The sequence below is a fragment of the Plasmopara halstedii genome (assembly GCF_900000015.1).
Source record: "Plasmopara halstedii genome assembly, contig: Scaffold_1343, whole genome shotgun sequence".
In the NCBI taxonomy this organism is placed as follows: Eukaryota; Oomycota; class Peronosporomycetes; order Peronosporales; family Peronosporaceae; genus Plasmopara; species Plasmopara halstedii.
The window spans coordinates 1142457-1161648 of NW_020188258.1; the positions used below are offsets into that span (position 1 = coordinate 1142457).

A 19192-nucleotide genomic window follows, 5' to 3' on the forward strand; every position below is an offset into this window, starting at 1 on the left:
ACCACATCGCGCCCATCATGGGCGATGGATTACCTCGTCGAGGATTTGAAGGAAGTCGACTACGAGTCAGGAACTTCATTCCTAGGATGAAGAGAAAAAGAGGGAGAGGTGCCCCAGCGACACGACATGAGCCCTGCCCAAATCTTGCGGACACCGTGCCCGATTTCGAAACTCTCGACTTCCGGGGGAAGTGGTGTCAATACCAATGACCTCGACGAGGCACAGAAGCAGCAGCTGAATGCTGTCCGCAGGTCGGCTTTCATGCGCGCGCATCCACGGTCGGTCCTTGACTTTTATGTGGAAAACGGCTTCCACTCGGCAGGTTCCGCTACATGAGCTAAAAGCGCGATCACTCAATCGTTGAACGTCTACGCAGTCGGGCCCCCGGCCACTCCACAAGCTGAGCTTGACGACCGAAAAGCTCTCCGAGCTCGCTTCTTGGTTCCTCAAGAAATCTCGATGGAAACTTCCTGCACTCGACTTCGTGCCCGCTCCTGTATCCGCGATGCGAAGGAGTTCTGTGGTGCTTACCCCTGGCGAAACCGCTGTGGATGACGAAGAGCTCCTTGAGCGATGGGTGCAGCGGCACCAGAAACTCTCCTCGCTGTACAGCATACAGTTGAGCCACAAGGAGGTCGAGTCGCGCGTGGAGGGCCATCTTCGGTTTGAGTTTGCCCAACTTAAGGTGCGTCGCTGACTGCCTTCGGATTGTCGCCCTGCGACGTATGGTTGATCCATCACGCTCCCGCGAGCTCTGTGGTCGCTCACACGGGTGAGTCTGCCACCACAGCAGCTCAGGGCCATAGCTTTAGCTCATTTCATGGCTCTTCAGCTTCCCTGGCTACCGCCTAAAAGCGCGGGGCGTACGACGACGCAAAACGTTATGATCCCTCTATTCATACACAGTCGTGGGCAGTATCCTTACTTTTGAATTCGCAGATTTATTGTTTATAATATCATTTTTATTAACTATAGCGCAAATCACAGCAAAAAAAATATTACTTCATTTCGTAGCCGGAAAGGTTACGTAACATTGGTGATTCCACCACAATGGCGGTGCTACTTCCAACTGCCTCCGATGTGACTATGGTAATTCCAGTCTAACCTACTCCTGTTACCATATTAAACGCGCTTTCTCATTCTACTATTTACTATCTACGTAGTTTGACAGCGCTTTGTTCGAGTACGAAGAGGCGGCCACGCGCCAGCCATTCGCCGTCCAGACTTGGATCTCGTATATACGTGCGCTGTCCGATGCCCCACTCGCTAATCGTTGCGAAGTCTACGAGCGCGCACTTCAGGTTCTACCACGTAGCTACAAGCTCTGGAAACTCTATCTGGACGATGTGTACGATACACAAGTACGTGGACAGCGTGTAGATTCCCCATTCTACATCCAGCTAGTTGCACTGTACGACCGTGCACTGATACAGCTGTCTACAATGCCAAGATTGTGGCTTGACTACTTAAATGTGCTGCGTGAGATGTGTGTAGTCACAGCGCGTCGTCACGTATTCGATAGAGCGCTTCGAGCATTGCCTATTACCCAACACCATCGTATTTGGACGCCATACTTGGCTTTCGTGCAACAGATTGGTATCCCTCGCACGGCTGTGCTTGTATACCGACGATATTTAATGCTTGAGCCATCAAAGAGAGATGAATATATTGATTACTTGGTTTCGGTAGAACAGTATGAAGAAGCAAGTTTGCAGCTTGTGAAGCTGATTGAAGCAGTGGAAAAGAAAAAAATAACGACGGATCGAACGACACACAGTTTGTGGATGCAACTCTGTGACATGATATCGCAACATCCAACACGTGTAGCAAAGTCGTTAGATGTTGAAGCGATTTTGAGAAGCGGTATGGCTCGCTTTAGCAATGAAGTGGGTCGACTTTGGTGCTCGTTGGCAACTTATTTTGTACGGCTGGGCATGTTTGAATCCGCGCGAGATGTATATGAAGAGGGGATTTGTACAGTTGTGACCGTGCGTGACTTTAGTATGATCTTTGATGCGTACGTGAAATTTATTGAAGCCATGCTTACAGCAGAGATGGAGCTAGCTACTGGTGACGATAATGAAGATGAAAACGAAGAAGATGAAGTAGATCATCAAGCTCAGGTCGATCGTTTGTTAAAAGTGTACGAGGATGTGGCTGAAAGACGTCCATTGTTGTTAAATTCAGTACTTCTACGACAGAATCCGCATAATGTGCGTGAATGGGAAAAGCGAGTGGAGCTTGTCAAGTCAGATCTACAACAGGTAATTCAAACGTACGCTGAAGCGGTGAAAACGGTAGACCCTAAGAAATCAAGTGGACGGCTGCCAACGCTGTGGATCCAGTTTGCTAAGTTCTACGACGGTCACGGTGATCTGGACAATGCGCGAGCAATCTTCAAGAAAGCTGTAGACGTTGACTTTCGTACCTTCCAGGAACTTGCCATTGTGTATTGCGAGTGGGTTGAACTAGAACTTCGCCACGAAAACTTTGACGAAGCACTTGAGATTGTGCGTGGTGCTTGTATTCCTCCAGCTACACGTACTCTTCGTCTTCGCAAGCAGCAGTCACTTACGGCCAAGGATAATGTCCATTTGAGCGTGAAATTGTGGACTTTGCGTCTTGATCTCGAGGAAAGCTTGGGGGATCTTGAATCGACTCGTGCTGCCTACAATGAGGTCTTTGAACTTAAAATCGTTACGCCACAAATGGCGCTGAACTATGCAGCTTACATGGAGGAGAATAAGTATTTCGAAGAATCGTTCCGTGTGTACGAGCGAGGATTAGTACTTTTTCCGAAATTTCCGCACGCAGCCGATCTGTGGCAAACTTATCTGGCAAAGTTTGTCAAGCGTTATGCTGGATCAAAGATGGAGCGCACGCGCGATTTATTTGAGCAGGCTATACGTGCCGCCCCGGCCAAATCTGTGTGTGTATTCTTCGAGATGTATGCTGATTTTGAAGAGCAGCACGGCATGTTGCGTAATGTTATGACAATATATGAGCGTGCGTCTGATGCTGTTCTTGATGATGAAAAACTTACAATCTACTATAAGTACATCAAAAAGGCACAGAAGTACTTCGGCGTCGCAAAAGTACGAGAAGTGTACCAACGAGGCATCAGTAAGCTACCTGATAAATGCATCGCACCTCTATGTCTCAAATTTGCTCAGATGGAGACTAAACTTGGCGAATTTGATCGCGCTCGAGCTATTTATGCCCATGCATCTCAATTTTGTGATCCGCGTCAACACGAAAAGAGTTTCTGGAAGCTGTGGCATGACTTTGAAGTATCTCACGGCTCTGAGCACACTTTTCTTGAGATGCTGCGCATTAAGCGCTCTGTGGTGGCTCAGTATTCACAGGTTAATTTCGTCTCATCTGAAATTGCTCCTCAAAATGACAGCACGTCAAAGATTGCTGGAATGGTTGCCGCATCAAACCCTGCAGCTGCAGGTGATGCTATGGCTGCTTTAGAGGCTCAGCTTGTTGTGACACCAGCTGACGAGCGAGACGCCAAGAAGCGAAAGGCAGAGACATTAGTGTCTGAAACTGAACGAAATGTCCGACAGAAGGAAGTTGTAGAGGTGGCAAATGAAGAAGAGATTGAATTAGATGACGAAGACGGTGATGCAGAGGAAGGGGAAAGAGAAACTGACGTAGAAGAGCGTGAACTTTCGTCAAGGGTGACGGACAATAGCATTGAAAAAGCCCAGAATTAAAGATTGACTGCGACCTTGTAAAAATGCCATTAGCTGACGGATGGTTCCAACTATTTACCTACACAAGGAGTGACTTCTGCGTCAAAATATCTTTTTGCAACGTTTTCGACGTATGCGTGCCAAAACTTGAGCTCTTACCAAATTCGTAACTACTTTACAATGTCTTGCTTGTGCTATTCATTTACCTCACACAAGAAAGAATGGCCAATAGCTTCATGCTTTCTGAGCACTGCTGGTGTTAATACGACAGGGTCGTCATCTTTGCTTCTATTTTTTAAACTTACTAATTGTACTGCTGTCACTGTCGATTAGTAGCTGCCTCATGAATAGATCTCGTGTGTTTGACCACGTTATCGATAACATTAGTGTAGAATCTTAGCTGGTTATTTTGCATCTACAATTCTGGTTTAAACAAGCAACTACGTATGCATTCAAGCATTACATCATACCAACTACCAATGCGAGAATTGGATAGCTACAAAGACATTTGATATCCTCTTTGCGCCATATATTCACAACATCTCAGGGTTGCACGGACTGTATTTATTTCGTCGATTCGAGATTGGGTTTCAACACTTCAAAGGGTCAGCCGAATAGTGTGACTAGACATGTTGTCGACAAGCAACAGTTCAAACTGAATTATTAGAGCCACTTCAAAAAAGTCACTACCGTGCTTTAGAAGAATCGATGCCTTTGTATTAGAGAACATTACTTTTCACTACAAACGTACTTTGAATCAGCATTACAGTTGCTTTCAACTAATCGTTGAATGGGGCCTTCGTCAAATTTTTATTCAGCTATTCTGCTCATTATAAGCCAGAGTTCTTTGGGCACTAGCCGATAAAGGAACACACAATCGTCTAATTGCAGATATTGTCTGGCTTATGATGGCTGCTGATATTTGTAAAGTGCCAAATGAGCTTTCACTTCACCCAAACTATCCGTTTCACCATGAAACGTTTTGACGAATTGCCGTTGGGTGTTATGATTTTCCAAGCCACTCATTGCTCAAATGAAGTTGATCTTTATCAATTTATGGCTTCATTCTGTAGCCAAGCTTGAGCACGTTGGGAATAAATGTGATCTTTACGTTGGTAAGAAAGTCATTTTCTTTCCAGTTCCGGATATCACAGGCGATGGTACCAAAAATTTGAGTACAGAAATTTTACTAATTCCTCCACCAAATGCATCGAAATATTCCAATTTTGACACTCATATTAAACGTCGAACGTGTCCAATCCATCATCTCAACATCTTTCATACGGGGTCGCATTAACATTTGGAGCTTCTTGTTCAGTGTCAGCAAAGGGCTTTGTGTTGGAATCGTGGATTAGCGACGATCCCCCATCATTGCTTGCGTCATTAATTTTGGGCCTTTAGGGTACCCCCGCGCCTGCTGATTGCATTCGTTTCTAACAACACTGCGCGATGGTGCTGGATCATCAGTATAGCATAGGGCATCAGGTGCCGATGAATAAAATTGTGAGCAGTATGATTGAGCTTCTAACATCAACAATGCTTGTACTTGCGAGGAGAAATGTTTTGCAGAGCGAGAACCATAAGCTCGGCATCACTAGATTTCGAGACTGGTCCATTGCGAAGTTTAGCCATAAATGTGTTCACTTGAGTTGACAAATCAACCGGTCGCCGATGACACACTTGATACCAGATATCGTATCTATTAAATGTAAGCGTGGAAATCCATGTTACAGTGTCATGACCTGAGAAACTCGGAATTTCTTGAGGTCGCTCGAAGCTCGACTGTAGCTTTGACTTGAGGTCATTGAAGATTTTGAAGTAGTCTAAATAACACGTCTGTAAAGCGAATGCACAATACTTTAGACTCCTAGCTAGTTGAGACATTGCATATCTCCCTTGCTGATCTTTTGTCAAAGATCTAATGTGCGTAGATATATTGTTGAGCTCACAGAAAGAGCATTTTTTCGTCGCAGCTAATGTCTCGATGTTGATCTTTGGCGATGATCTATCAGAGTTGTAGGCGCTAGCGCGTGCACATTTGTGAATTACACGGGAATAATAAATTTGGTTGCCGGGACACTGTGCATTTCGCCGCCACTGTACAAATGTGAGATCACCGACTTTTGAAGTTATCCGACTGATCGCCTCTCATTCTTATGCGGACCTTCAAACTAAATCAAAAGCCAAATCAAAACACTTTTTAAAGAATTATTTAAAGCTTAAACTTGTCATTGCGATTCTTGCCTCAGATGCCCCTTCTAAATATTTTTTCAGCATTTTTTTTACCCTCCCGGTGCCCCTCCTGAGCAACAGCATCGTATAAAATCTAGCCTGATTGCAAATTTGGTTCTTGCTCAATGTTTCGATATTCTTGACATCCTTATATGACGAATGCAAATCCAGACCATTTATTCCTATCTTTCTCAGTTATTGTTGTGGTATTTTCTCGCTCGCTCATTGACACGCATATACAAAGCACGATGAATCAAAAACTAAAAAGTTGCGGAGACAAGAACGTTTTCGTAAGAAATCTATCGAGAACACCCTTATAGGATTTGATCTCATCAATTCCTGTGTAGGACGGATATCGGACATTCTCTAGCGTGTCAACTCAGTGAGAAACCGTAAGCAGAACCGTGCGTCAAAGCAGATTAAAGCGTATCAAAGCGTATCCATAATCTATCCGACGCATTCTTTTAGCTTTTTCCTTCCTCCATTGGTTCATGATCATAGGATAATTGGCCAAATCCCCTGTAAAAACAAATTATCGCGTTTCCCGAGCGTGTGAAGTCTTCGACCATGGCGAAATCTTTCTAGCATTCTTTGAAATTTCTGACTGAAATATTGTCATGTAATTAAGATCCGTCGTTAACACGTTTTTAATGCGAAGCACGATCCCAGTTTATCTTTTGAAATTTCAACATCACATTTCCAGCAAAAAAGGATGCTGTGCTCAAGATTTTTTCGCATGGTAAGCTATCGATGATCATGCCAATTCTCAGAACCCAGTGCCACGCTTTTGATCGTAGCACTACCCCTCAGGCTATCTTCAAATATTTCGACAAGTCGTGCACCTAATAAGAAAGTCAACCGGGTTCTTGTGAATGGAACAAATGGTTCATCAGATTGTTGCTGTTGAGACAACATCTTCACTTTTTTTTTGATTATAGCCGTGTAAATCGACATGATTTGCGAACCACTAATTCTTAAGTCAAAATGTCTCTTACTATCACATTAAAACACTTTTGTACATCACAACTTTCTTTTGCTTTCCATTTTAAAGACATCGTCAGGGCACAAGTATCCACTCTTGATCACTATCTACCTATACTGTCAGTTCTTTGACTCGTCGAGCAAAAAATACGCCTTATCTGGATAACATTGTCATTGCAATGGGGTCGCCGTAAACTACACATAGTGAAAGCTTTAACTCTGGACAACATCTTTATTGCAATGAAATGCCATGTATTTGCACACTGTAAGGTGCGACTCTACGTCCATAAACGCAGAGGATAAAACCGTATGCTTCACCGAGGAGCGGAACCAAGGAATCTTCTTGCCTCTAAATGATGAGTGATGTAGATTTTTTATGAAGTTTATTTAACAAGTGTATCATTCTTACTATATAAAGCTGTATACAGTGTGTCGTAAGACTAGCAGCTCACGCTCCCACGGAACTCGACTCACGGATATCCATCACCCGTACCAATACTATCATGATACTTCTTCATGATAGTTTGCCATGGTACTTGTGATCCTAGCTTCAAGTATGCGAGACAATAGTAGTTTTAATAATGTAATAAATGGATGTTTCCTATTAGACCCCCTACAAAAACTGTGCCGCACTCATAATATCGTTTTAAAGCGTGAACGCTCTACGGGGATATTTTGCTCACCATTAAATCTGACACTACAAGCGATATTCCTTTCCATTATCGCCCTTATGGCTAAATGGACCGATGAGGAAGGCGCGGACCTCACCCCCCAACGACTTGTGAGCCCTACTCTGCGAGGCAGTCGAAGTGTTCTCCGATGAACTGGTCGTAGTGACTCCAAGTCCCAACCTATCAGTTGTGCTCTCACCAAGAGTCATACGACAAAGCAGCTCTCCGAAAATGAGACAAATCTTAGGCTCCCCCAAGCGTATTAAATTTGCGCTCCGTGTGAAACTCGCATGTCGACATCCTGTCGAACATGTTTACATATCAGCCTTACTAAAGAAAATGTTTGACTGGGCCGCCGTTAATGCTTGTCCTTGCGCGCCATAGATCATGATGTCAAGGTGGGTGCTCGCCACCTCTAAGTTTTTCTGTTAAAAGCCCTGCTCCATTACATGATCCTGTGGTACAGCTACCGACCAAGTCTTGAAGTATAACTAAGGCCAAGCCCAATTTGCTCGAAAGATGAGCAGTCTCGTTTCTTCTTTCTCTTGCAGCGACATTACAGGATGCTTCAAGCTACAAGCAGCAACTGCGCAAGGCAATCTTGCTAAAAAGAACTCATGATTGTAGGAGTTTTCGAAGTAAGAGTAAAAAGTTTACTTTGCCAGATATCAGGTCATCCCATCCCTATTCTTTCCTCATGAATCTATTGGCACTCGGTAAGTGCTGACCAAAAGGACCTTTTTGCTGTTGAATCCGTGACTTCGTTCATAAATGTCGGCATATCGACTCTCTCCTATCGTCTCGATGTGTCGTCGAAACTAACATAATTTAATTTTTACGGATGCTTTTTATTGGTTGCGCAATCGAACGGAGTATCATGTGCGGCTCAGAACCGTATCATCACCCTAGCGAGGAGATGACTCAGCTACAAAGGATGTTAGAAACCTTAATATCCATTATCAATGCGCTTCGCATTCAAGTGGCCATCAAGAGGCGACGCCTTCGCATGGTATGGTGCAGCATAGCTGCCGTAGATCTTCGTTTAGAGGAAGCTTGGTTAAATTCGGTGACCTTCGTTCGATAGTTAATATGTAGCGGATCGCAATCCGATTATTCAAGAGTAACCACAACTTTACCAAAAGGAAAATAAACTGTTCCGTTCAGAATGCAGACTGTATTTCTTGGTTTTATTTGCGGCAAAGCCGCCCATATCTAAATCTATAAATTTTCCAAAATTTATAGTAAAACCTAATTGAAATGCACAACTACTGGCAGTCCAGCCACGTACGGATATGTACTTTAAGTGGCCACACTATTGTGTGATTACACCGTCTTGTGTAATCCACACCCTTGTATGGCCACTCCATCTTGTGTGACACACCTAGCCTCGCCAGTTCCGAGAGCGCCCGCGGGCAGAACCCTTCTTCGTCACCTGCGCGGTGCAGCTTTGGACAGCACGTCCACAGCTTCAAGGATAGTGCAGCCCAAGCTATTGGTAACCGAGTATCGCATTGTCAGTGAAAGGGTCGCACGCGAAGAACACAGACGCGATGTCAATTTCCGACCGTGCACCGCGCCCGCCACGGGCGATGGATTACCTCGTCGAGAATTTGGAGGAATTGATTATACGTCATATAATTCTTTTCCAGAATGGGAAGAAGAAGAGAGCGAGGTGCCGTCGTGATCCCTGCTCGAACCTTGCGAACGTCGTGTCCGATTCCCGAACTCTCGACTTCCGGTGAAAGTGGTGTCATTACCGATGACATTGACGAAGCACAGAAGCAGCTGCTGGATGCTGCCCACGGAGCGGCTCACATGCGTGCTCATCTACGGTCGGTTCTTGACCTTTGTGTGGAATACGGCTTCCGCTCGGTGAATTCCGCTACTGAAGTGAAAGACGCGATCACTTAATTGCTTGGCGTCCACGTGGTCGGGCCCCGGCCACTAAAGCTAAGCTTGACTAACGAAAAGCTCTCCGAGTTTGCGTCTTGGTCGATCCCAACGAATAGGTATTGTGCTCGACATCGCGCTCAAAGAGGAGGCGATCCTGTACCCGAGAAGCAGACGATTTGTGTGGTGCTCGCCCCTGGCAAAACCGCTGAAGATGAAGAACTGCCCTTTAAGAGATGGGTGCAGCGGCTTTCCAATCTGTTCAACTTACAGCGGAGCCACAATGAGGTCGATGTGATCGTGGATCGTTGGTTCGAGCTTGCCATACTTAACGCGCATCGCCGACTTCCTTCGTATTAACGCCCTGCAATGTATGGATTAGTCCGTCACGCTCCCGCGAGCTCTGTGATCTCTACGGTTAAGTCTGCGAGCACAGCAGCTCAAGGCCATAGCTTGAGCTCAGCTCATGGCCCTTCAGCCTCACTGGCTGCTGCCAAGAGGCGCAGGGTGTACGACGACGCGGAAAGTCATGATCTCTCTTATCATACGCGTTCACGAGGTGTGTGTGGTCTGCCTAAGTGGCGCTTCAACCTTTCACAAGTTCCCAAGGTCGGGGTATCCCTTCCACTTCACAAGATACTGTGTTTGACTCTGGCGACAACATTGAACTACAAGACGCTCCACGTTCTCGTCGAGAAGATTTGGCGGCGGACGATGACGACGTGGTCGATCGCCGTCCGGTGACTCGCGATCTTTTCGAGCTTTTGAGGATAAGATCCTTCGCCATCGGGACATTACTGAGCATCATGCTGGGGTCGTAAACCGCTGTGCGGAAGACCTAGAGAGCTTGGAACACTTTGTGCGCCGGCTGCCTCACGTTGAGGACTATCGTGCTCAGTCAGAGCCACTCCTAGCCGTTTAGCGGACGAACGCGTCGCTTCATGCAAAAGTGGAGCGCTTGGTGCCGTTGATGATGGAGATCGTTGCACTTCGTGCTCAAAATTAGTTGCTGGTATAGCTTCTGGGTGGTCGAGCGCCCATGGGTGCCGCTTCGGCGCAAACGCTTCCGCATCCGCTTGCGCCAAATTCCGATACGGCTTGAGCAAAACCACATACAACAGCGGGTGATTGCGCATCATTCTCGAGGGTTTAGCGTATACGCAAGTCCCCTTTTGGCCAGGTCCGATAAACCGTGGACGGAGCTTTGTCTTCAAGTCAGCAGAAATTGCAAGGGTAGGATTTTTTTTTAGCATTTATTAAAACCCGGTCTCCGACCTCAATGTTTTTAGCCTTTCTACTACCTCTTCCGTCTGTATATTCCTTCTGCATGTCTTGGCTTTCCGCCATCGCATCGCGAACGTGCCGTTAGACACTCAGGCTTCTAGACAGGAAGTCATCGACTTCTTTACGAACAGTGAGAGGGCTGATATCAGCTAGCCGCTCGGCTATTTCTCCCCCACCAAACCCTGAGCCATGAGATAGCGGCGTCAGCGGGACGCGAGGATGAACGATCCCGTTAACGTAGAACAGCGTGTAGCCGGTAGACGAGGGCACTGCACTATCCAGAGCAAGCTCTACAAGTGACAGCGTGAGCCTCGGAGTCTCAGCGCAGACGCTACTTAAGACGTCCTCGACGACGCGATTCACGAGCTCAGTTCGACTATCGGCCTTCGGATAGCCCGCTGTTGACATTTCCGGCTGGAAGGCCAAGACCTTAAAGACGGTTGACCAAATAATTCCAATGAAGTGCGATTATCTGTCCGAGACAATTGACTCCGGAAGTCCATGTTGCTGAAATACACGATCCACAAACAGCGTCGCTGTACCAACACCGTCGATGGTGTTCGGCAGCGCCGCAAGATTAGCCATCTTGATGAAACGGTCGACGAAGACCACCACACCCGTGTTGCCCGCCAAGTCCTTCAGCAGGCCAAACACAAAGTCCAACCTCATGGACTGCCAACAATCGGAGGTACAGGCAAACTGTTCACCGGCACCACCGCATTCGGAAAGAGTTTCACTCTTTGACACGTCTCACACGTACGCAAGTAGGTGCTCATCCATTTGAACAGCTTGGACCACCAGTCGTGGCAGTTCACAGAGCTTTATGTCTTCTCACGACCGATATGAGCACTGAGTGGGGTGTCTTGGGCCTCAAAGAGGATAAGGTACTTCAAATTCTCATCGTGAGGAATCACCATTCGTGGCGTATCTGTCGAATTGTTGCTAGAATACAGCAACTCGTTATTTAACGAATATCGGTGAAATTGTGCGCGCAATCACACCAACAACTTCTTGTCCGAGTTTCCAAACCCCTTGCTTCCGAGGGTCTGTAGCAGCGCTACGCAGATATCATCACCCGCGTATACGGCGCGGAGCGATCCGTAATGACGATGTCACCGTCGTGACATGAGCAAGCTCATAAACCGGTCTGCGTGACATCGCATCAGCCAGAGCATTCTGCTTATCTGGCTTGTCCATCACTTCGAAGTTATATTTTGTGAAGAAGGAGATTCGCCTGTATAGCTGTGCGTTATCGTTTACGGTAGACACACCTTGGGTCAGGGTTGACGGCCGGCGTCTTGCAGCTAGCATACGGCGTCATCGTCGCCTCTCCACAGAGGTTGTACCCTCTCGACGAGACCAGTGGGAACCCGCACTCAGTGTCGTCTAGTGTGAACCCCACTTCCTGCTCCACTGCAGCCCTGGTGCTATTCGCAACACTCGACGAAGAGCTGGTAGCTCCGCAGACTATGTCCAGTGGATTACGTGCCACTCTACACATATCTGACGGGCCTTGCCCAAGATGCTTCGGATCTCGTCCGACGTGGCATGCAGCGACTGCTACGATACTTGAGCGACACCCAGTGAGTTAACTGCCACTCCATGTTCAGCCCGCGTGCCACGCTCGGGACTCCTGTTCGATACACCTTCTATGTTCACCAACTCGGATACTCCAGTCTCCAGCACGTTGACCGTCTCGGTCCAGTGCCCGCGCCAATTGCGTTTTTGCCTCATTTCAGAGCAGGGTTCATGACTCACCAAAGCTCCACCAGGAGATGTGCGCGTAGTGCCCAAGGTCTTTAACTTCCAGTCGATCCATGGCTCATGGTTTTCAGACCATGCCATAGCAAAGATGAGGTCATGCTTGAATCCAAGTCTAAGGCTGAGCAGCGTTTCACGCTATCAAAATCAAGAAACTTGACATTGAGGTCCACAGGGACCTTCGACACCATGATAAATGCTCCCGCCGCTAGCGAATAGTAAAGATGTCACATAGCTGCGCCTTCAGCGCCTCGGCATACAGCTGATACCTTTCATCGTGGAGCGTCGAGCATGATTTCCCGAACGCCTTAAAGTCGATCAAAATTTTTCATAACTTCCCAAAGCCCTTCACGATCGCATCAATGACCAGCAAGCCCGGCTTGCATACACGTTTCGTGATCAAAAGCACAGAGCGCTTCGGTACTGGGCCCTACTGACCTCTACCTTCTTGGGGCTCAACAGAACTCAAGTTTTTCATAGTAGGCCACCCCGCGCCTACTGGGTGTTGTCTTTCCCCCGCGAAAAACCAGACAAATGGTGAGAAGCGGGACGTCGATTCGATGAGCCTTGACGCGCATTGCGCAGGAGACAACCCATCCAAAGGTGACGTGTGTCTCCACAAACAGAACACCTCACACGCTGCTCGGCAGCTCGGAGATCTCCCTCCTCGTCTTCAGTATGGCCGAGATCCATCGGCTCAGACCCCTATGACGAGCCGATAGAGTGTGCATTCCGACCAAGTCGTGCCGACTTAAAGTTGATTTCGGCATTCAATGCCACATTCACTGCTTTTTCAAATCAAGACGGGTGCACACGGAAAACGCTGGCCACACCAGTGTGGAGATGCTCCATAAAGACGGTCACTGCGACCGCCTCGGGAAGAGGATCGGCTGCCATACCGGCAATGAGAGCACGCAACTCTTGGACAAAGTCCACCAACTATTTTTGCCCTGTAGGGCGACAAGGAAACGCGATAGCACGCGATATACCTGGTTAGGCGGTGAGAACACTCGTAAAAGCTGAGGCTTCAGCTCTGTCCAGGAGGAAAACGCCGCTTCGCCCGAAGTGCTCACGTCAATTCTCGCGCTCGACCACTTGCTTGGGGATTGCTGGCTCCACGGCTGTTGCTCGATCTGGAGCGTGGCGGATGCAATGACCTTCTCGACCTCTCACCCAGAGCAGATATTCTCTATATCCTTGCCCTCAAAGGTCTCAGCATTCACCTTGAGCGACTTGTTTCGGAAGAATTCATTCGTCGTCGATGGTAGGGTAATAGAGCAGTCGACGCCGACATCTTCTGCTGTAGGTGCTCTATCAGAGTCTTTTCCTAGCTTGAAAACGCCTCTAGGTGCGCGCTGATCGCTTCAGGTCCTTGATAAGCGAGGAGTTGCACGCCCACAGGGCCAAGCAGAGATATCAGCTTTCAAAGCCCGTCCTACATGCCCTGGGGCATAAAGGAGAATTGCTCCATCCTCACAAGGGGTCAGTCGTAACGACTCAGGTGTAGAATGACTACAAATGTTACCAAGTACAGCGGGGCTGCCGTAGCTCTTTCGCTTAGAGGAAGCTTGGTTACCTTCGTTCAATGCTTAAAACCGGGACGAGTGGAGCGGATCGTAATCCACTTACTCCAAAAGTAATTACAATTTAACCCAAAACTAATTAACTCTTTCGTTTAAAATGTCAGCTGCTCAAGTTTGGTCACACAGTCACACCATCTTTTGGACCCACACCCTTCATACCAGGGCACGTGAAGCCCGCTACAAGCTCCGTGTTGTATTCTGGTTGCTTCCAGTTCGAATTCGATTACTCATCATGACTGAAATGGTTCCCGACTTCAATAAATGATGTCAGGAACCGCTTACAGAACGGCACTTGGTTTTTAGTGTTCCACACAACTGCGATGAGCACAAGCATCTGCTGTTACTGTTCGACTATCTTCTTACGCCCCCTATCTAGACAACTTTTGCTATCGGCCGCCTGTTTCGTGTTAAATGGGTGGTGGCACGACCGCCAGCGTAAGAGCAAAGGCATGTAGAAAGCGCGGTTGGTTATGCTTCATATTTTTGGACCGACCACAAAAGTAGCTTCTTCAACGGACTTGTAACGATACCAATAATCCAGCGCTGCGAGTGAATTACACGAGTTTTGAAGCTAATGTACGTCATTGCCTCCTTCGTACTTCGATGGTCTTGAACATGCTTTGCTCCGTCCACTGTTACAAGAAGTTTCTTGAAATGTTCATGAATTATAACGACTCTTTCTTTCAAGTGCGGTATGTGGCGTAAGAAATCTGAATACGGCATTGAAGTTTCAGCGCTGGTTGGTTGTGTTAAAGAACGCGCGGCACAAAACTTGCATCATCCGTGTCTTCCTTTGTGTGTAGCGTTTGATGGGCGCAAATCTGACGATGGATCGACAAGCAGAAACAAGGGCGATGCTGCTGGTAGTTAGGATGAACAGTGTAGCGCTGGATGTGAGGGCGAAAAATATAGTTTGGATGACGACGACATTGATGATGAAGAGACGCGAGCTGATGGTAAGAGCGGAGAGGAGGGTGCATTAGCTCTGCTTTGGTCACTCATGACCACTTTTAACCTCACCAGGAATCAAGCAAATACAGCACTAAACGCAGAAACCTTGGTCGACATCATTTACTATTACAGGATAGACGAGGTAGCTTAAAAGCAGTCGTATTAATATCTTAATACAGACGCCTTACCACTTACTTCAGCAAAAAATTTCTGTGACAAGTTTGCTTTTGGGTTCAAGTTTTACCAACATAAAAATATCGACTTTCAGTGAGTTTTAAGCTCATCACACAATATTTTTGCCACGCGAAATTTCTCCAAGAAGTTCTGTATTCAGCAGAGAATTTATAGATTAAATTTATAGACGCGAGGATACCGGTATCAAACCAAGAACTTTTTGACGCAGCATATGATTAGATGCATAAGAAGTCTTATAAATGTTTAAGCTCAGACACAATCGGTTTGACAAGAAAATCGTGTCATGTTCTGTGTCTCTATGCTTGTCCGCCGCACTGCTTTTCGTTTGAAATTCCACGCAAAATGTCAATCGTCGCTTGGCTATTTTCCAGGCACCAAACTTCCCTTTGTGCCTGATGTAGTGTTCCGTGATCCTAAAGATGACGCCTTAATTCCGTGCTTCCGCAGTACGATTCATGATTCGTTACAGCTACTAGTCTGTTGCTAATGTTTTTTATATTAGTTCTGAACGAGATTGGAGAAGTTGTGGAAGGCGCTAAGGACCCACAGCTTAGTCAGGACTTGTGCACCGAAGTGTACCGTCAAATGCTTCGTCTAAATGTACAAACTAATAGCAACTAGCATCATTCAGGATTCGCATTGAAACGAAACTTGTGCTTTGTAGACGATGGACAATATATTTTACGATGCGCAACGTCAAGGACGCATTTCATTTTATATGACGTCGTATGGTGAAGAAGCCATATCATTTGGTAGTGCGTCAGCATTACGTATTTCAGATATGGTCTTCGCACAATACCGTGAACCAGGTGTACTTATGTGGCGTGGATTTACGCTACAGAATTTTGCAGACCAGTGCTTTGGCAATAGAGACGGACATGGCAAAGGTCGACAGATGCCGGTGCATTATGGATCCAAGACTTTAAATTATCAAACGATTTCATCTCCTTTAGCGACGCAACTTCCTCAGGTAAGAAACAATGTGTTTTTAAAAGTGTTTGGTATGTTTTGCAATGGCTCAGATATTTGTAACTTTGATATAGGCTGTTGGTGCTGCGTATGCATTCAAAATAGCAAAAGAAGAACGTATTGCCGTCTGTTATTTTGGAGAAGGGGCAGCTAGTGAAGGAGATTTTCATGCAGCACTGAACATTGCAGCCACAAAAGATTGTCCAATTCTGTTTTTTGTTCGTAACAATGGTTTTGCTATCAGTACGCCAACACGAGAACAATATCGTGGAGATGGAATTGCCTCTCGTGGAAGCGGATATGGAATACCAATCATGCGCGTTGATGGCAACGACTTTCTTGCAGTGCACGAGGTTACTCGTCAAGCTCGCGAATTTATTTTAAGAGAGAATCGTCCGGTGCTTATTGAAGCCATGTCGTACCGCCAAGGACACCACTCGACCTCAGATGACTCAACACAATATCGGGCGGTTGCGGAGATTAAGCAATGGAAAGAAACGAGTGATCCGATCGAACGCACAAAACGTTATTTACTGGTTTGTAACGTAGTGGTTATGTACTTGTACTTGGTGATTGACTGATTGGCTTGTAGCAACGAGGATGGCTTACCGAGGAGCAAAATCGTCATCTGCAAGATAATGAGCGGACTAATGTGCTTACAGCGCTGCAACAAGCTGAGACCAAAGAATCACCAACTCTCGACACGATGTTTGAAGATGTGTATGACGTCAAGTTGCCGCATTTGCAAGTAGGTGATTTATAATTGTTTAAAGTTTCTTTAGCAATTATAATGATTGCGATGTCACAGGAACAAGAACGCGAGATGGTGGAGCATGTGGCAAAGTATCCTCAGTTTTACACCACCCAGCACTGACAGCGTAATGATATCTCTTTGCGAATGCTAAACCGGATGATATTCTGACCTATTATATAGATACTTCGTGCTTGATAAAGCTCACAGTAAGGCATCCACAAGTTTAAGTGGTTGCAATGGTCACAAACATAGCTCTTATCTGGATGTAATATCATTTTTAAAAAGCCGTGATTACTTGCTTTTCGTAAGGAGCAAGCGCGATACCAATAAAGCCAAATGACCTTCTCCTAACGGTCGTGTCCTGAGTTAAGATTGCAAACAAGTACACAAATGACTTATCTGAACGCAGCGCATTCACCAACTCATCAACGATTTTTTCAAAGATACGTTTTATTCTCAGACAAGACGACAACGATGAACATTCGGGCAAATATTGTTCGGGCAAGCATCGCATCGGCTTAACAGGGAATGTGATTGATGGTCATTCAGCACTTTGGCGCTTTGATGATTGCAATATAGGTTCGTGATTTTGACAAAAGTGAAGTTTTCCGCTTACCTTCCACTAATTGTCGAAACCTCTGCGCAATATTCTTGTTTGCTCCGATTGATTTCATGCTGAGTGCGATATTGCTGTGATAGGCGAATGATTCTAGTGAAATTGCAAGGTAGGGTGGGACTCTTAAAAGCCTCTTGTGGCATCCAATCTATCGACGTCTGGCTGGGTAATTCAATCTGACCATAAACGTCTTTCTACAAAAAGGGTCTCCATGAGTTTTAGCGTTTTCTAATGATGACTGTGTTCGCGACAAATCTTTTTCAGACGCTTACAGGAGTAAGCTTAATTCTACCAAAGGCGCTATATGACCCAAAGCTTAACAATTGTTGATTCTACATGACGAGAAAGCGAAAATAGTTGATGCCTTACGGCACATCTTTGAAGTGACAAAGTTGACAGGAGATGAGGAAACGTTAGAATGCTTGCTTTAAGTTACTTGACATTCTACTTTAAATTTGCCATTCGTAATTGTCAATTTGAAATTGGGTGAGTGAAGTAATCACTTCGTCTGCTTGACCAAACAAATGCATTCTCTGGGCTTCTTCTGTATGGATCCGCACATCAGGAATAGCAATGCTATACATACCCGCCGCATTTGCAGCAATGTAGCCATTCACCGAATCCTCAAAAACAATACAGCGTGGCGGTTTGTCGCCATCTTCTCCTTCATTCAGACCAAACAGACGTTGACTTGCTGTACGAAAGATATCCGGTGCAGGCTTGCCTTGTTTTACGGCGGGATCATCGCCGCACACGATCGTAGAAAAGAATGAGAAAAGTTTTGAGTGATGCGCGATCTTTGTTTCCACGACACTCTTACTATTAGATGTAGCAAGTGCCAAGGGAATGCCCCGAGCGTGTAGTGCACTTAATGTCTCCAAGGCACCCGGTAACTCTTGAACACGGTCTGACATTGAGCGCATACTCTTCTCCCATTGTTTAAAAAGCTCGTCTGCTGTGATAGTCTCCTCACTCAGGCCAGCGGCGGCGATGGCCATACGCGTCCACTCAACGGCAGGGCGACCTAAAATGGTCTTGTGCATCGCCATAGTAAACTCGCTCCCGAATTGACGCACGACACCATCAATAGCGAGGCGACTTAGCTCTTCTGTATCAAGAAGTGTACCATCCATATCGAAAATGGCGCCGTGCACCTTGGGCTTGACGGTCATGAGGCTTACAACACAGAACTTTGAGATCGAGGCCTGTCATTTATACTGTACGGTATCTATAGGACAAAAATGAGTAATCAGCAGGTGCACAGTTCCAAGATATAGAAGCTTTAGAAGGTGTGTAATTGGTTATTTTATGTAATGTTTATCGTAAAAACATGTTATGACGATAAGTTAATTGGTAGGATAAATAACGGATTTTTACGAATTGTGATCGGTCTTTTATTTATTTGTAGCCTCAAGAAATCGATCCTTTTGACCGGAGGTCTACAAATCGTAGAGGGCTACTATATCTCGACGACATCAACGTCATCCAAGGCTTGGTCTAGTTCATTTACATTGAAAGGATCATCCCTTCTTTCACTGCCGGCATCGCTCCACCTTTGCTGAAATTTCCACCCGTAAACATCATGGTTCCAAATGAACCACTGT

At 46.2% G+C, this 19192-nt stretch overlaps 4 protein-coding genes across 4 annotated transcripts; 3 read left to right on the forward strand and 1 right to left on the reverse strand.

Moving 5' to 3' along the window:
• Nucleotides 1–1050: 1050 nt before the first annotated feature.
• PHALS_01238 (premrnasplicing factor syf1) lies at nt 1051–3722 on the forward strand (the record flags this gene model as incomplete). Its single annotated transcript, XM_024731065.1, has 3 exons — nt 1051–1089; nt 1164–2070; nt 2119–3722. The coding sequence occupies 3 exons, from the start codon at nt 1051–1053 to the stop codon at nt 3720–3722; spliced, it is 2550 nt and encodes an 849-aa protein (XP_024581280.1).
• A 656-nt stretch (nt 3723–4378) lies between these two features.
• Nucleotides 4379–5839, forward strand: PHALS_14561 (uncharacterized protein). The gene has a single exon (XM_036407635.1). It carries the CDS (start codon nt 4735–4737, stop codon nt 4996–4998), a length of 264 nt encoding a protein of 87 aa, XP_036263321.1. The 5' UTR covers nt 4379–4734; the 3' UTR covers nt 4999–5839.
• A 9693-nt stretch (nt 5840–15532) lies between these two features.
• Nucleotides 15533–17092, forward strand: PHALS_01239 (2oxoisovalerate dehydrogenase alpha subunit; the record flags this gene model as incomplete). The annotated part of the gene is made up of 6 exons (XM_024731067.1): nt 15533–15695; nt 15752–15849; nt 15914–16219; nt 16293–16754; nt 16811–16966; nt 17027–17092. The coding sequence occupies 6 exons, from the start codon at nt 15533–15535 to the stop codon at nt 17090–17092; spliced, it is 1251 nt and encodes a 416-aa protein (XP_024581282.1).
• Nucleotides 17093–18037: 945 nt separating this feature from the next.
• PHALS_01240 (histone-binding protein rbbp7) lies at nt 18038–18760 on the reverse strand (the record flags this gene model as incomplete). The annotated part of the gene is made up of 1 exon (XM_024731068.1): nt 18038–18760. One exon carries the CDS (start codon nt 18758–18760, stop codon nt 18038–18040), a length of 723 nt encoding a protein of 240 aa, XP_024581283.1.
• Nucleotides 18761–19192: the final 432 nt, after the last annotated feature.

Coding starts and splice junctions, on each gene's coding strand:
- PHALS_14561 (XM_036407635.1), top strand. CDS start 4,735: ATGAAGTTGATCTTTATCAATTTATGGCTTCATTCTGTAGCCAAGCTT.